General features: G+C 45.5%; 1 protein-coding gene and 1 long non-coding RNA gene across 11 annotated transcripts in view; both read left to right on the top strand.

The window, feature by feature from the left end:
- Positions 1–3,721, top strand: part of Gpr176 (G protein-coupled receptor 176) — a 100,423-nt gene extending 96,702 nt beyond the window's left edge. For 8 of the 9 annotated variants that reach the window (XM_063283010.1, XM_017591434.3, XM_039104132.2 and 5 more), the window contains one exon: positions 504–3,721. In XM_063283010.1, the coding sequence (XP_063139080.1) occupies positions 504–1,623 (1,120 nt within the window). In that variant the 3' untranslated portion in view covers positions 1,624–3,721. The remainder of the gene's footprint in view (positions 1–503) is intronic. The other variant, NM_001270986.1, reaches the window with a different exon arrangement.
- Positions 3,722–16,237: 12,516 nt separating this feature from the next.
- Positions 16,238–17,995, top strand: part of LOC120101637 (uncharacterized) — a 3,588-nt gene continuing 1,830 nt past the window's right edge. The window contains exons 1-2 of one of the 2 annotated variants that reach the window (XR_005502381.2): positions 16,238–16,558; positions 16,652–16,788. This is a non-coding gene — a long non-coding RNA (uncharacterized LOC120101637). Of the gene's footprint in view, positions 16,559–16,648; positions 16,789–17,995 lie in introns of both variants that reach the window. The other variant, XR_005502380.2, reaches the window with a different exon arrangement.

Here is a 17,995-nt window from a genome sequence, read left to right as displayed (position 1 = left end):
TATAGACTGGGAGTGAGTCTGCTTTTGATATGTATGTAGATAAGTTTGTTGTGACAATGGCTTTTAAATCTCTCAGAGGCTTCTCAATGTAGAAATTTTACAAGTTACCCTTCGCCATTACATTGAAAACTAGATACCCTTTGCTCAGGAGATTTTAAGGATCTATATGCTTTATGTTGAGGGCATGGGAGTTCTTGGTCCTGGTAGTGATAATTCTAAGGCTAGCTATGAATTGAATTGATTTGCTCATTTTCCTGATAGAGTCTTGACAGTTGCGTGAAGACAGGGTTTTTCTCTGCATCTTCAGAACATTTTTTAGTTTGTTGACTTCCTTAGTGTATTCCAGAGTCCTCAAAACATAAGGTCTGGCTCCCTGGCTTCTTCAAATGATTCCACCTGATTCAGCTCTTGTCACCCCTGCCTACTTTTGCTAGTTTAGGTTCCCCTAATTTCAAGAGTACTTTTTTCCCCGGTGAAATGAATTTTGCTTTTATATCATGCAGGTACTATTCAGTCCTCTACCCTCTGGAGAGAAAAATCTCTGACGCCAAGTCTCGGGAACTAGTGATGTACATCTGGGCCCATGCAGTGGTGGCCAGCGTCCCTGTGTTTGCTGTGACCAATGTAGCTGACATCTATGCTACATCCACCTGCACGGAAGTCTGGAGCAACTCCTTGGGCCACCTGGTGTATGTCCTGATCTACAACGTCACCACGGTCATTGTGCCTGTGGCTGTGGTATTCCTCTTTCTTATCCTGATCCGGAGGGCCCTGAGTGCCAGTCAGAAGAAGAAAGTCATCATCGCTGCACTGAGGACCCCACAGAACACCATCTCTATCCCCTATGCATCCCAGCGGGAGGCAGAGCTACATGCCACCCTGCTCTCCATGGTGACAGTTTTCATCCTCTGCAGCGTACCCTATGCCACCCTGGTTGTCTACCAGACTGTGCTCAATGTACCTAACACTTCTGTGTTCTTGCTTCTCACTGCTATTTGGCTGCCCAAAGTCTCACTGTTGGCCAACCCTGTGCTCTTCCTAACTGTGAACAGATCAGTACGCAAATGCTTGGTGGGGACCCTGGTGCAGTTGCACCACCGGTACAGTCGCCGCAATGTGGTTAGTACAGGGAGTGGGGTGGTTGAGCCTAGCCTTGAGCCCAGCATGCGCTCTGGTAGCCAGCTCTTGGAGATGTTCCACATTGGACAGCAACAGATCTTTAAGCCCTCGGAGGATGAGGAAGAGAGTGAGGCCAAGTATCTTGGCTCAACTGATTTCCAGGCCAAGGAGGTACTCACCTCCTCCCCAGAGGGCGAGGAGTCACAGCTTGCACCCTCTGTGCCGCCTCCAGGCACAGTAGACTCTGTATCTCGGGTGTCCCCAGTAGCCCCCGTGGAACCTGGCATATTCCCTGATAAGTATTCCCTGCAGTTTGGCTTTGGGCCTTTCGAGTTGCCCCCTCAGTGGCTCTCTGAGACTCGAAATAGCAAGAAGAGGCTGCTTCCCCCACTGGGCAATACCCCAGAAGAGCTGATCCAGACAAAGGTGCCCAGAGTGAGCAGGGTGGAGCGGAAGATGAGCAGAAACAATAAAGTGAGCATTTTTCCAAAGGTAGACTCCTAGCGAGGACTATGAGTGCCTGAGAGTGTAAGGGAGCTTGTATATTCCTGTTCTCCCTTCCCTCTGGCTGCCACTGTGGGGCGATAACTCCTTTACATGGCAAATGCTTCTGAATGAAAGGGAAGTCTACAGAAAACCCAATGTCCTCTTTATTGAGGGAGTATATATCTATCTTAGTGATCTGTGTCCTTCATCACATTCAGTGTAAGCTGGGCAGAATGGAACAGGTCTGAGGGCTCTCTGACACATTTTCTGGGAGATTCCTCCTTTTTTTGTGTGCAGCAAAGAACTCAAATGGAGCAGGCACTCCAAGGAGGCCCAGGATAATTCTGGGCTTCAATGGCCACAGAGAAGAAGCTAATTTGTTTTTAAAATGTTTGTTTTGTTTTGTTTTGTTTTTTTTTTTTTGAGACTGGATTTCTCTATGTAGCCCCACCCTACAGATTGGGCTGGCCTTGAACTCAGAGAGCCACCTGTCTCTGCCTTCTGAGTGCTGGGCTTAAAGGTCTGTGCCCACATGCCCACTTAAGAAGCCTATTTGGGTAGCTAAATAAGAATAACAAATAGGAAAATATCTGAGAAGACAGAGCCATGGTGTCGAATGGTTTTTGCTAGATTTCACAATCACCCAACTCCTGGTTGCTAATACCCCTCGTCTGGATTTCTGGGTCATAAAGGGGGGGATGACTGGATTTATCTTAGGATAGACAGGGCAGTGTCTGAGGGAGCCTTTTTGTCCTTGATTATCTCTCCACCCTGTTGGTATCACCAAGGCCTCCAACAAATGTACCTGCTTCCACCAGTCAGCCATGCTGCCTGGAAACCACTGCCAACCATTCACTGTGTGTCCATTTTATCAGCAACAAGAAGGGAAGATTTGTGGTGGCGAAGACAGGCTGAGAAATGCCCACCATGAATAACCTTTTTTCTCTCTCACGTGATTAAGAGCAAAAGACTAGACTCAGTATAGGGGGGTATAGGCACAAAGTAAAACGTCCTAACTGGCAAATGTTTGGAATTAAAAGGTGCTTAAGAAATGTAGGTGGCATGCACTGGGTCGTTTGGCACCATTAAGGTAAAAATCCTTGATTAGCACAAGCGACTCTGCCCTAAGACTTATTAGTTTGACATACAGGACACGCCCACCCGCCAGTCTCATTTTCAGTGTGTTCTGATTCTGGATCCCACAGAAGGTGAGCAGAGCAGGAGAAATAATGATTGCAAATGCTAAAGCAATTCCCACCCTGATTTAGCACTCCATCCTCTACTTCCAATGAAGTTCAGGTATGAGCCATGGTGGATGGGAGAATGTGCTCTCTCAGCAGCTCAGTGCCCTGGCTCTCATGTGTGAGCCACTCTGGGACTGATGTACCAGACCTAATTCAAACCCAACTCTCCCCTCATACATCAAGTTGGGAGCTCTGCTCTTCTTAGGGTGTTTTGTTCTTGTTTGTGGTCCTTGGTGGAGCCAGTCGGGCACCTTGAATGGATAGGTATTCCTACGAGCAAACTTCTACATCTCAAAGGCAGTGGTCCTAGCAGCACGTTTAGCCATGCTGGCCCATCGCCCCTAAGAGGAAGCTCAGCCCGTGTATAGGGAGACTCCTTTTCTTTTCTTCTATTGTGTTATGTCTTGTGAACCCCAACATCTCCTCCTTGGAGAGGGGGCGCCTTCCTTTCTGTGCACTGCCTCACAGACTTGTTTTCTCACGTCAGAGACAGGGTACTGTGCCCCTCTTGTGGCTCTGTGGCCCTCTGGGCCCTGTGTACCTGCCATCTGTAGCTCTTTGTCCTGATGCTGTGTTAATGCTGTGGCCCTCCAAGCTCATCTTTCAAAGCCTTCTTAATTGTTACAGCTTTTACTAAGGGGAAAAATAATCCCTCAGAGAATCCTATGTACCAGAGAAGAACCTGTGAAATGTACGTGTGTTGCTGTCGTCCTGACCTGTATGTGTGACTTAATAAATTCTCAACAGCGGAGTTTGGTTCACCAAATTCTCATGTATGTTGGAAAGAGAAGGCTGACGTCTAGCAGGCTGTCGCCGAGTGTATTTCTATACTCTTTGAAGAATAACATTTTAATAAAAATTATAAAGCTGTTTCTGAGCTCTAATGATTATTTGAGCTGTTTTCCCTCCCTGAACGTATCCTTAAACATAGCCTCAAATAAAAGAGAGCTGTTTGTCTCCCAAGAAAGCAATTGCAGCACCATAGAAACATTTTCCTATGTTGTTGTTGTTGAATGAATGAGAATTAATTCCCCAGGAGGAAATGCCACATCTAAGTGCAGGTCACAGAGATGGATTCTGAGTTGTGCTGATGAATGGGCTGTGCGAATCGCCCAGTGGCTCCATGGCAGTTGTGACGTGAAGCCTCATGAACTTTCTGGTCTTTAGGGTTCTAGACTTGGGACAGGTGAAGAAACTATCATGTGCTTCTGTTTCCTTTCTGTTATATGGAATGATAATTGTGACAGACTTTATTGTTATGATGTCATCTCTGATCACACTGAATTGTCAACAGTCAGCCCTTGATGGGCTCATCCACTCTCTTCCCTGCATGCAGCCATGACCTGCTTTCTCTGCTTTCTTCCCTCAGAGAAATATTTCTTCTGGTAATATTTACCCTAGGGACGTAGAAATCAGTGAAAAATTCCCTTGTTCTTCTGCTTGTCAACCACAGGAGACACATGTCCAGTTCTTAGAAGACCAAATAGAAGTAAATGCCTGTTGTCACTCTGTTGCCTAATCAATACACTCCTAGATTGGCTCTTACTCTAGCCTCTATTATGCTCTGAAGGATCCCCTACCCCAATTTTCTACCTGCACAAAGCTTTACTGTGAACTGTGTGTTCAGTAAAACTCAAGCACAGGGGAGAAAGTTCATGAGCATGCATAAGGGTTAAATGGTGTGCCTCAACGGAGTCTGGCCCAGTACAGCTAAATCAATGCTGGTCCTTAGCGTGTTAAAAAAAAAGAGACCAGGGGATTTCTTCAGAATGCTATTCAGAGAGCCACACTAACTGGTGCTTTCCCAGGTTAGTCTAACAATCATAATCACAGTGCTGACACTTTGGACAGTGCCTACACAAAGGACTGTTTAAATCCCTAGGGAGAGAAACCATAAGCCACAGTGTTACTTTGGACAATTCAGAAGCCATAACTGGAAACAAATGCACATAGATTCCGATGCCAGTGACACAGAAGGAGAACAGAACACACAGACGGTGTCAGGAGTCACATACAAACCCAGAGTGGCCTGTCTACAGGAAAGGAGACTCGAGTCCATCACCCGCAGCACTGCATCTCTATTGACATCCGAGATCAAGTTTGATTGCTGGGACTGGAGAGAAGAGCCCCTTGTCACCCCGACTCTGTGATGTTCAGCTTGTGGCACACCTGTATCCAGGGATCAGGGGTTGGTGTGCACTGCAGGCCTGAAATGTTCTAGGGGGAAAGAGTTTATGCCAATCTGAGTTTTCATGAAGGGCAAGGATTAGTAGTACTTTCATATTTTTAACTGCATCTTAAGTGTTTTGCAATTTTCATTATACATACATATATATATATATATATATATATATATTTTTGAAAGAGGATCTCTCCCTCCCTGACAGCCATTAACTAATGCTTTCAGACTGAAGTCTACCAAGCTATAATGCAACTAACACTGTGACAAGGTGATTCCCTTCCCTCAAATAGTTACGAAACTTTACTACGTTTATGCCACAACTGTTGTGCTATATTAGAGTTGTGAGGCCTGAAGAGAAGTGCATCATGGTAAATAAGAGGATGTGTGTGTGTGTGTGTGTGTGTGTGTGTGTGTGTGTGTGTGTGTGTGAGAGAGAGAGAGAGAGAGAGAGAGAGAGAGAGAGAGAGAGAGAGAGAAATTAGTAATTGAGATAGGTACTGGCCTCCCAGGGCAGCTTCAAAGGCCTTTGTGTGGGAAGCTTTTAGCATAAGTAGGAATGAGCTCTGATTCCCAGGCCTCTGCTCTAGGTCCCAGCCAGTGTTTTCCCTCACTTATGCTGACGCATCACTTAGTTTGTCAGGAGAATAAAGTCCTGGGGCCTTGCATAACTAGGAAACTGATCTCCAGCATGGTTTTATGGAAATCTGCACAACTATCCCTGTTCTCAGCATTCAGGAGCCTCTTACTGTCAAATTTAAATGAATTAGTGATAGATAAATGAATAAATAAATGAGAAATACTAGCCTGTGGGGCAGTGGCGAGACCTTCCTTTCTGGTGGAAGATCTGCAGTTTAGGAGCACGGTTGCTTGTCCTTAAGGATTCCTCTAAAGACTTGGGCCAGGTCTAATGGCACAGAAGGTACTTTATACCCTTCTCTCCTCACCCCTCAAGTCTTGTTTGCATTCAGTAGATATTGTGTAAGTTCTCAAGCTGCGTGTGTGTGTGTGCATGTGTGTGAATACTGACATGATTCCTGAGGTATGTAATAGTCATGAACAATAATTCTTTTTCCAGCTGTATTGATCAGAATTTAGTGATCCCAAATTTATTAGTTTTTATTCATTGCAATCCACAAATAATATAGCATCTACAAAAGGCGGTGCCAGGACGAACATGAAAATTTCCAACCTAGATTTCTCCCTCCAGCTAGATTTCAAAAGCAAAGGTAGAATAAAAATATTTACAAATGATCACTTCTCAGAAAACTTACCTCTTATGTACTCTTTCTAAAAGGCACTAGAGGACATTGTCTTATAAGAGGAAGAGAGGAAGGAGGAAGAGGAGAAGGAGGAGGAGGAAAAGGATGGAGGAGAGGAAGCAACTAAGTTTGACAGAGGGTCTATGTCACTGATGATAGCAGTGGTTAACCCTGGTGTCCTGGGAAGGGGACCTGAGAATGACAGACAGTGCTGAGGTCACCAGTCCACGATGGAATGATGTGATTTGAGACATCTCAGTCCACTTCTGCTACCATGACAGGATCCCACAGACCAGACGACTTATGAAGAACAGATGTGTTTCTCAGTTTTTGAAGAAGGGAGTCTAAGATCGAGGGGTCAGCAGGTTCTACTCTGTGAAGAGAGCACTCCTGTGCTTCCAAGATTGGCATCTTGCTGCTGCATTGTCTGGAGGTCCAGGATGTGCTTACATGGTGGACGTAGAAAAGCAAGCCCATTAGGTCCATGAAATGTCGTTTATACGAGCTGTATCTCCATCCAGAAGGGAAGAGCCAGCCCCCGTGGCTTAGACGCCTTGTGAAGGTCCAACGTGGTAAAAACACCATATTCCCGTTAATGTGATGTTCACCTCATGGTCCTTTCTTCTGTCATGGGGTCGCCATTATAGTCTGATAAAAGTAGAACACATGCTTAGGGTGCATCAGGCTTCCCATTTAAACCAACAACAAAACAGAACAGGCAAAAAAAAAAAAACAAAAAGCAAAAACAAAAACAACACAACAACAAAACCCAGGCAGAAAGAAGGCAAGGGAAGCAGGCAGATAAAGTGAAAATTTTTGGGCTTTTTTGGAAACTCATCTGTGTCATGTGATGTTTTCTATCTTATGAGAGGATGCCTTTGCTGAAGCAGACACATGGGGGGACGTTTTGTTAAGAACAGACATGTGTTGTTTTTCTGGAATCTGCCTGGAGAAAGGGCATGTGATGTTCTGCCAGAGTAGACACCTGAGAGAACGCATGATGTTTGGAAAGGGTATAAATATAACCCAACAGACAGTGGAAGACATTGGTTCTGGCGTTGGTTCCTGTTGCTGCTCTTTGCTGGTCTCCACTGGGCTTTGCTGATGCTGGTCTTCACTGATGACAATGAGGCCTTGGTTCATCTTGCCTTCTTCACTGAGCATCGCCAGTCACAATGAAAAAACCCCAAAAAAATTCTGGTGGTGTTCCAGTGGCTTCTTTTTTTTTTTTTTAATTCTTGGTTATTTTATTTATTTACATTTCAAATGTTATCCCTTTTCCCAGTTCCCCTCTAGAAACTCCTTATCCCATTCTCCCTTTCCCTGCTTCTATGAGGGTGCCCTCCCCCCAGCCACTCCCACCTCACTGCCCTAGCATTCCCCTATAATGAGGCATAGACCCTTCATAGGACTAAGGGCCTCTCATCCCACTGATGCCAGATAAAGCCATCTTCTGCTACATGTGCAGCTGGAGCCATGGGTCCCTTCATGTGTATTTTTTGGTTGATGGTTTAGTCCCTGGAAGCTCTGAGGGGTCAGGTTGTTGATACTGTTGTTCTTTTCAGTGTCTTCTTGCTGCTTCTGCAGACTTGTACCAATTGCCAGAGCCTTGGGGCTTCTTCTGGATCAAACTGCCATTGCTGATTCGTGAATGGTGTTTGTGAGTGGATCGAGCTACTGCTGCTGATTCATGTATACTGCTGCTGCTACCCTGACAACGAAGATTGAAATCACCCCAAAGAACTATTTCTAAGCAGGTCCACATCCTTCTTTGCCCCGTTAACCTTTCCTTTCCACTACCTCTAGTGGGTGGGGTGCTAGAAGGGAGGTTAAAGCATTTAAGAGCCCTTATTAGAGTAGGTTTTGAAAAACATAAGCTTATAGGCAGGATGTCTTATTTGTATTGGGTCCACAAATCTTGCAGCCCAGATGAAGGAAACTAGACTTCTTTAGGGAGATGGTTAAGGTGGACATTTAGGAATAGCACTTGCTGAGAACACATGAGGACCCAAGCTTAGATCTTGACGCCCATGTAAAAAGCCACGTGTGGCTACACATGCATCTAACCTGGCACTGTACAGGGCAGAGACAGGACTGTTGCTGCTCCTTGCTGGCCACCAGCCTAGCTCAAGTTCAGTGAAAGATCCCGCTTTGAGGGAGTAAGGTGAACAGTTGAGAGGACTCCACTTCCTTCCCTAGTTGCCCACATGTGTGATGGGCATGTATATTTTATACATACACTCAAGTGCCTATACCACACACATACATATCACCCTAGTCCACAAACAAGAGTGTAATGCATCTCAGAGGATGGCCTCAGAGTTTACGGGCTGTACAAACCGGACTCAGTGGTTTATTAGAACTAAACAAAACCCCTCCAAATTAAAGATGAAGCCATTAGGTTGGGAGGGGTTGAGGAGGTGGAGGTGAACCTAGAAAATGTTAGAGAGAAGACTGGGATAGGGGGTGTGAATCTGATCAAAATATATTGTATGAAATTCCTCAGAATTAATAAATTTTTTTAAAAAAGAATACAACTTATAGATGTCTTGCTAGTGACCTGTACATGAAGGCATTTGAGAGATATGGGAAGACTCAGCAACGGGCACAGGAGAGCCAAGCACAGCAATCGATAGAGCGATTGGGAAGTCTGGGAAGTGGGAGGCGGGAGGGGGAACATGGGCTAACTCTCAGGGGTGAATGATACTCACACGCATGCGCAGGTCAGTGTGAACGCCAGATACCGAGTTGACCAAGGACAGTGTGCTACTGCGAGAATGAAGGAGAGGCAGGAAGTGTTGACAGTGTTAGACATCTGCCATGACAGGAGCCAACCCCGGACGATGCAAAAGATAAAATATGCATATTACTTAGATCTGTGACAATATATTAAATGCCAGAAGGCACAACTCAGGTGAGAGTGGCTCTTCACCTCTGAGGCTCATTTGTTTGATGTGTTTTAAAGCTTTCTAAAAAAAAGTTATAATGAAAATCCATCTATCTGTATTGATAAACTAAAAAAAATAATGTTCAAAAACTTCAAAAATTTGGAGTGCACCTTCGACAACCAAAGAAGATACTGATGCTTCACTAAGGGAGGCTGAAGACATGAGGAGACTGCAGCTGTGAGGGGGTCAAGGGCTTCTGCAGGTCCCCATTGACTCAGTTCCTTCAGTTTTGCCATACAAACAAGGCAGCGATAGGCTGTTATCAACTCTGTTCCCCCTTGTATCTTCTGGGTGAGCAAGAAGAAAAATGCCCTTTTTTGGGTTTATTACTATTCTTTTGGGACACTGCTATTTGGTTATGGTAAATTTAACTTAAATAATACTAATTAGCTTCCGAAATCAGTTTATAATATTTATAATAATTTCTGATATTCTGGAGAAATATATGCAACTATATTGAGTGTAATGAACCCAAACATCTCAGTACTCATTTACTTATTAGTAACTCATGTTATTTACTTAAACCGTCTAAAGCGAATGCAATATAAGTCCATTTGCATCAACCACTCCGAGCCACGAGCACGTTCTCGAGAAGTTCTTAATTAATTTTAATTTATGAACTCTGCCTTGAAGCGTGCTCCCTCAGTAGTGTTCAGTTTGTTATTGCCTGCTTTGTATTTATATATGATGCCTCACTGGAGAGTAGTAAAGCCAGCCCACACACTTTCTGCAGGAAACGACATGATCTCTGTTTCGCAGATGGGAACTGGAGGCACAGATGGCTTCGTCATTAGCCCTGAGAGATGATGTGAGTTCGAGACAGCTAAAAACAGTGCCGGGGCATTAAAGCCCATCCTTCCGCTTGCGCCCGCCGAGGCGCTGATGATCAGTGTCATCGTTCCTCATCGTGACTATTTTTGAATACCCACTTGGCACCAGGGACCAGATTAAAATCCTTAAAGCTCGGCAGCTGCTTCTGGCAGTGTTATTTTCTGATTTCCGTCTGCCTCGTGAGCACCCTTGTTCTACTGCAGAGATGTTTGGTTTGGGGTAAATGTCTTGAAGTGGTGAGCTGGCTCTGCCGAGACTCTTCATCGGCGTCATCCGACGTCGCTTGGCCTCCTTTTAATTCTGCATCCGGTTTAGCTTTAGCTGAATTGAGGGGCCGCTACCACCAAATCACTCGTCGTCGCCCACATTTCCGAGGGACGTGTGATGCTCTTTATTGCGAGCGCATAAAATACTGTCTAGATTTATTCATTTATAACAGTAAATACTACTAAACTTAATAATACCGTTATATTCAGGGTGAAGTGTTTGGGTTATGATCCGTGCTCTCTAGACATATTAGCGGAGAAAAGGACCGTGGAATGGTTCAGTAAATGATCGTTTGCTGGCAACAGTCACAGGCAGAAAGTGAAAATTAGATTTCATAGAGAGTAATTTTGATTGATGGATGATGGCAAGGTTATTTTAAGAACCTGGCCAAGTTCTTTCTCCATAAAATGACCATTTACTGCATATAGTCACAGCACTTAGAATTTAGAGGACCTTAGCCTAGCAGTATATCAGCCCTGTGATTTAACAGGAAGGAACCATCACCCCAAGAGTAACTACTTTGCTTAAGACCGTAGACCAGAATTTATGACCCTAAAAACCTCTAATCCATGAGAAAGATGTGTGGAGTGGAAGCCAATGCATTTTTAGTGTCTTCATCATTTAACTCACGCAGTAGATAGTAGATAAAAAGATAACCAACATTTTTCTAGTGTGGATTTTACTTTCTCCTTGTGAGTTATTGGGGACCAGTAAATGGGCATTGTACAGTTCATAACCAGAAGTGCTCTATCTCCTGACACTTTTTACCTAAACTGAAAGAGGAAATGGGGAGAATTTATGTGACCATCTAACTGCTGCCCTCCTTGGGGTCCCTGGGCATGATCAGAGACAAGGTTCACTCACACAGAACTAGCTTGCATGTGCACTTAACTCAAAACAAATGACCCGAGATTGAGAGTCAAATAAATGCAGGAGTGTGAGGGAGTCTCCCAGATATGAAATCCCCTGAAATGTGGGGCAGAGTGATGATATTTAGATTCATTAGAAAAAACTGGCAATTTTCAAAAGCTCCACCGTCGGAGTTACGGATGCAGCTTAACGCTTGAAACTCAAACCCGGTGACTCAACAGCAATTTGAATGGCACGTTTGACTTCACCATGACACCGTGGCAGTAATTTCCAACCCCAATAATCCAGTTATTGTATTTATAAGGGATAAGCCTGGACTGAGCAGGATTAGCGCTGTACTAACTTATTCCCCAGTTATGAGACCCTTTGCTTCTGCAGTTTCTCCTGGCCACGAGGTCCTGCTCCATCCTTGTTTCCTCCTCCTCCTCCTCCTCCTCCTCCTCCTCCTCCTCCTCCTCCTCCTCTTCCTCCTCTTCCTCCTCCTCCTCCTCCCCCCTCCTCCTCCTCCTCTTCTTCCTCCTCCTCTTCTTCTTCCTCCTCCTCTTCCTCCTCCTCTTCTTCTTCCTCCTCCTCTTCCTCCTCCTCTTCCTCCTCCTCCTCCTCCTCTTCCTCCTCTTCCTCCTCCTCCTCCTCCCTCCTCCTCCTCCTCTTCTTCCTCCTCCTCTTCTTCTTCCTCCTCCTCTTCCTCCTCCTCCTCTTCTTCTTCCTCCTCCTCTTCCTCCTCCTCTTCCTCCTCCTCCTCCTCCTCTTTCTCCTCCTCCTCCTCCTCCTCTTCCTTTCTCCTCCTTCTCCTCCTCCTTCTCCTCCTCCTCCTTCCTTCCAGGTCCTTCTCTCTCTACCTGCCCCCATTCTCAAAGGCCTCCCATCCCACCTTTCCCCTCCACTGCCCAAGCACCAGTAAATGGGGAGAAGGTTCACGTGAGATCACCTGAGTATGTGATCGACTGCTTTTCCCGGGGTAACCCCCTCATGAGGAAGCAGAATTAACATCAGAATTCAAATAGCGTCAGGCCAACCCACAACATGGCACCTCCAAAATATTGTATTTTCTCTGGCAGGTGAGATGGCTAGCAGGTAAGGGTGCTTATAACCAAGCCAGGCAACCGGAATTTGATCTCTAGAATCTACATGGTGGGAGGAGAGAACTGACTGTCACAAGTTGTCTTCTGACTGTTGAGTTTTGGTCTGTTGCGATGAATTGCAATGCTAAATCCTGGCCCCGGTTGCCCCCACAGATGAGGAGAATCTCAGGCAGACCCAAGTGATGCTATGTTACCTTGCCCCACCAAGGTATCCCTGGTCGGTGAATAAAGGTGCCTATAGCTTATAGTTGAGTGGAGGACAGATAGGCAGAGTTTTGGTTGTGTGTGGTGGTGGTGGTGGTGGGGCTGGGTTTCTGAGGCAGAGACCGTGAGGAGAGAGAGAGAGGAAGATGGAGAGAGGAGAAGATGTTATGGGCTTGGTGAGTCATGAAAACTTGGCCAATTGGAGCTAAGAGCTGCCCAAATGGAACACGGCAAGTTATAACTCAGAGTTATTGATGGGGAAGTAGATTTTAATAGCTTAAAGGGTAGATATCTGCCCAGGTCTAGTGCCTTTAAGGCTTACATAAATATAAAAATGGTGTGTCTTTTATCTGGGAACTGAATGGTCAAAGGCTGGGTAGAAACCCCTGCTCGAGATTAAATATTACAACACCTGACTTCTACACATGTGCACACCTGTGCATGGGCACACATCTACACTAAATAAACAACTATAAAAACTTTCTCTAGTTCTACAGAATGAGGAAACATTTTAGCAGTTTTCATTCCAAGATTTGATAAAGGAGCTGGAAGTGAGAAGAGGTTTTCTCTTCCAGAATCGGTAACTATGAATCAGGACACAGAGGCTTCTTATTTTAAAGCTTAGGCCTTTGGCTTGGGCACTTTCACAGCTCTAACCCGACTAATACCGGCACTCATCCTGCCACGTAGCCAAGCCTACCTCTCTGCTCACTCTGACCCATGCTTTCACCTCACGTCTGCTGGCGAATCTCCTGCTTCTGATTGTTCTCCCAGCATCCCTTTCTCTACCCCAAAGTTTTGCCCTCCACCTCTTGCCCAGCTATTGCCTGTCAGATCTGTATTACAGCCAATCAGATACAAGTCTAGATTGCCCCAGGCAAGCGAGGAAGAGCAAATATTTGCAAAATAGAAAAACAGGTAAGGGGCCATCAAAATGGCAATACCAGAATCCTGCCAGTATTTAGTCCTCCGTGGGAGAGCTAACAGTACAGAGACACACCTCCGTACAGTGTACTCCAACAGTATAAAGGTGGATCACAGATGCAGTCTCATAAAACATGAGGAGATCGATAATCCATTCGATTAAGCTGTGCTATACAAATAGTGCATGTGCTTTGTGGCTTTGCTTAATTCCTTTTTAGATGATTGCAGGAGACAAGAATGAAGGCTCTTACTATTACCTGGATGTTTCTTGCTGCCTGGCTGGTTGAGCAGGTACCCCTTACATTGGTGTGAATGTCTTTTCATTTGGGGCGGGGAGGGCTATTTCCAAAGAAAGTCACGGCTGCTTAAAGCAGGAGAATCACAGCGTCTTCAGGCTGAAGACGTGGAAAGCTTCTCTGTGTGCTGCATCTAGCGTGGCTCTAGGGATGAACCCAGACTCTTAAGGAAATGAAGAACAGACAGACACACAGACAAGCTGGGATTGACTGGAACGGGGTCTCTGCTGGAGAAACCTAGCACCCCAGCAGAGTTTTTATAAACAGTTGAACAGGGGGGCAGGGTTACTCCATGCAGATAAACCAGGAGGCAGGTTTTACTAATCTCACCAGGAGCAGTCTCCGCAGAGGAACATCTTCAGGCTAGAAACATACAGCGGGGAGGAAGTATAGTGGGCATTTGCCACATGCAGAACAGAGGAAGCTTTTGCTATTCCTCTGATTCCCATTCCAGGGGCCGGAGGAACTTTGCTAATCTCATGGGTTGGAGGCTTTGGGGTCCTTGACATAGCTGTGCCTGTGTCAAACAATACATATTCACCCAGGACTTCCCACACTCAAGGCCTCCTCTGCTCTCCACACATATTTCCTGTATTGTGTTAGCAGAACAAACAGACTGTGCAAGGTTAAGGGCCTGGCTTCTGGCCATGTAGCTCTTGGCAGAGAAAGACCCAGCATCCAGTGATGTGAGATGTATAAAGCGGTTTTGTGCACTTGTAGGTTGAATCCTGGGAAGATAAAATATCAATTAGAATAGTAACTCTGGTTTGTCTATTATGATAAAAATCGAGAGAAAACAAAGCAAACGCCATTAAATAAGTTGTGATCAGCATTGATCAAGACAACTGTTTCCAGTCTACCTCACACAGTGTGAGCTCAGAAAGAAACGTTGTCTTGAATTTAGACTATGTATATATATATAAAAGAGCCTCAAGAGAAAATGCAAAACTCAAGCTCTAAGAATGCCAGGATGGGGCAGTCTGACCTTGACTGATGAACAGGTCTCTGTGGCTATCCAGTTATTATTTATTTCTGAGATATTACTTCGAAGGAAAACTATTTCTGTGCATCGCTGCTTAAGACCCTTAGTGCTGGTTTGCATGTATACTCGCCATGTTACCCTAATTGGTTTCATTTCTTTAACTTTAGAGTGAAGTAAGTGCAGACATTTATGGTAAAGTTTTCTGTAACATACACTGTCGCTTCATTTCAACACGATTAATGGTTGATCTTCCTTCCCAACTTGACAAAACTTAGAATCAATCATGCAGGAGAGAGAACCTCTTAAGGTTGTCCATGACATTTCCAGGGAGGTTTAAGTGGGAAGCTATGCCCCTGAACACAGGGAGCAACATCCCAAGGGCTGAGGCCCAGAACAAACAAAAGGGAGAAGGCCTATGAAGCACCAGCGTTTATTTCCCTCAGCACCCTGACCAGGAGTAACCAGCTACTTCCTGCTTCCGCTGCCTGCTCCTCCTGCTGTGGCTTCTCCGCAATGATAGACTGTATCCTCTAGAGGGGCTTCTCTGCAATGATAGACTGTATCCTTCAAACCACCAGCCGGAATCAACCCTTCTTCTCTTAGGTTGCTTTTGTTGAGTATTTTGCCATAGTTGCGAGTCAATGGCAACTAATACAGAACCCGAACTACATTTTAACAAACAGAGCAAGCTACGGATCATAAGGAACAAACAAAACTCCGACGCTATTCGTTCTGTTTTGCATTCAAAGGCAAGCTTGCTAGTAGGCTAGAAGCAGGCAGCCTGTTACCTGTGCTGTTTTTCAGCCCAGGGTTGATTGCTGCCAAGAAATCATCAAACTTCTTAGCCATTATCCACGTGGTGTGCAGTGTGTGTCTCACTCACCCTCCTGGCAGCAGAGAGGTGGCGGGACCAGACCACGTGGTCTTAGCTGGTTTCAGCAAGGGACCTGGGGCTTGCCTCAGGAAGTTTCTGGCCACTCTTTACTGTACAGGTACAGGGCTGTGTGACTTTGGGACCAGCAACATAATGAAAGTGTTAAGCAGATGTTACTTGAGGGAACCCCTTCAGGGGGGAAACTCTGTCCCTTTCTCTCAAGGAGAAACTTGGCAAGCTGCACTCTTGAGGGCAGAATTGAAAAGACCCCACCCCCAGCCTCATGTTACAGCAGGAATCAGAACGCAGCCTCATCTTCATTGGTTTGCTGTTTTTAAAAACAAATCTCTGGAGGCTGGGGTGCTGGCTTGGTGGTTAGGAACCCTGAGTGCTCTTATGGAGAACCAGAATGCAGTTCCTAGCCCCCACATTGGGCCACTGCCAACTGTCAGTAGTTCTAGTTCTAAGGGGACCAGATACCATCTTCTGCCCTTTATAGGGCATGTGCTTTGGTGCACACTCATTCCTACACACACACACACACACACACACACACACACACACACACACACACACAGAGGAACACACAGTCTCTCTCACACACGGACAAATACACTAACAAAAGTAAACATCCTTAGAAGCAAACCTCGGCAACCTGAACTACTGCTCTCCACCATCTGGCGAGCCCGCTTGACATTCACAGTCCCTAAACGAGTGAAGGTCACATGGCAATGGATATACTAACTCCTTTCACTTTAAGAAATAATCTGAAGGCATCGTTATGGTTTTGGGACAATAAGCATTGAAAAGTATCAAGGCTTTAAAGGTATCCATGACGACCAGGACCTGATTCCATTACACAGAGGCATCAACAGTAGAGCAGAGGGAGAGAGAAGGTGCAGAATGAAGGAAGTGGAGAGGCCAAACATTTCCCATTTCCTACTTTTCTTTTTAGGGAGGAAGCACCTGCTGTCCCTCTTCAGAGCTCTGGTGGGAGCTGTCCCTAGGAGAGCCCCTGGGAGCAGCAACAGCCCCACTGCCCACCCTCTCAAACATGATTTTCTGTCTCTGGTTCCCCAGTAGGCTCAGTTCCAGAATCAGCGTCGTACTGGCTAAAATGCGGGCTCCTGTACCGTACCTGTACCTGCAGCATCAGTGGGGAGGCACTAACAACACCTCCAAGTGATCCTTGGACATCACTGAGAACCCACTGGAAGCAGGTTTAGTTCATTTCTAGTTGCTAAAACTAATACCATAAAAAGATACTTTACCCAACGGTACTTGGAATAAAACCGAGACTACTTGTTACCCGGCCTTCATTGTTTTCAACATGATTTACTCCCCCGTTCACCCTTGCTTATGTGGACCGCACTGTGGACATGTTGGACTGGAAGGTGCTGGAAGTTGTATAGAAAAGAGGAAGTAGAGTAAAACGCACACTTTGCACATCTGCTGTTTTTTTTATATAAATAAGTGTGAGAATTTCCTGTTTTTCTCAAATCATCAAATGGTTGCCATTGGCTATTTATAATATTTTTCTACTATTTTCAGACCCAATTTTCACTTCTCCCACATGAATGGCTATTTAAAGATACACCCAAGCACAGTTCAAGGGACCTGAGATTTCAGTCCAGCGGTCTCTTAAATCACACCTAACATCCTAGGAAAGCAAGAGCCTTTGAAAGGTGGGGGCGGTCATTTCAGTAGATAACCAGCACCATCTAGTGGACTTAAATAACCCTTTGTCAAACTCAGACCCTGAAGAGGCTGAGAAAATGTGTTGGTGGAATCTTAGGGCATATTAGTTCTGAAGTAATGGGGGTAGGATGGTGGGGGTGGGGGGCAGGGGGATGGGGGAGGGGACGGACACAGGGGACGATGATGACACAGGGAAGGGGGAACACTAACCTTTTGATGCTCACCTCAAATATAAATCTGCACAATAGTTGTGCCAACTAGAGGGGTGTGGGGAAATAAACGAGCATGAAAAATCTGAGCCATGTCTTGGGCATTCTGCAAGCGTCATTTTCAGTGATGTAAGGGGCAGGAGCCGTAGCACGCACTATAACAACTCTTAGGAAGAAATGGCTTTTGAGCTTGGTCTGTGATGTCTGTGCTCGCCCAGCTCATCCTTACAGTTGGCACGAGCTTATGGTGAGAAGAGGGAAGCCGGGGCACTGCATCTGGTAGTTGGAGCCCAGATGGAATGCAATGTGGGCTTTTTCTCAGTCCTTCAAATCCGACTCCACTCAGAAGGAGGGTGTCAAGAGCAGGAGAGATGGGAAACAAAAACACAATCTAACTCCAAAGTCAACACTGCCATATGTGCCCACCCTGGAATAAGACCAGGGGAAACTTAGCTTAAAATACATCCATCCTACAAAAACTACTTATGAATTACTCGTGAAGGCACAACACTCTACAGGG

The sequence above is a fragment of the Rattus norvegicus genome, chromosome 3, assembly GCF_036323735.1.
Source record: "Rattus norvegicus strain BN/NHsdMcwi chromosome 3, GRCr8, whole genome shotgun sequence".
NCBI classification, from domain to species: domain Eukaryota; kingdom Metazoa; phylum Chordata; class Mammalia; order Rodentia; family Muridae; genus Rattus; species Rattus norvegicus.
This window is presented reverse-complemented; position numbering and strand designations above follow the sequence as displayed.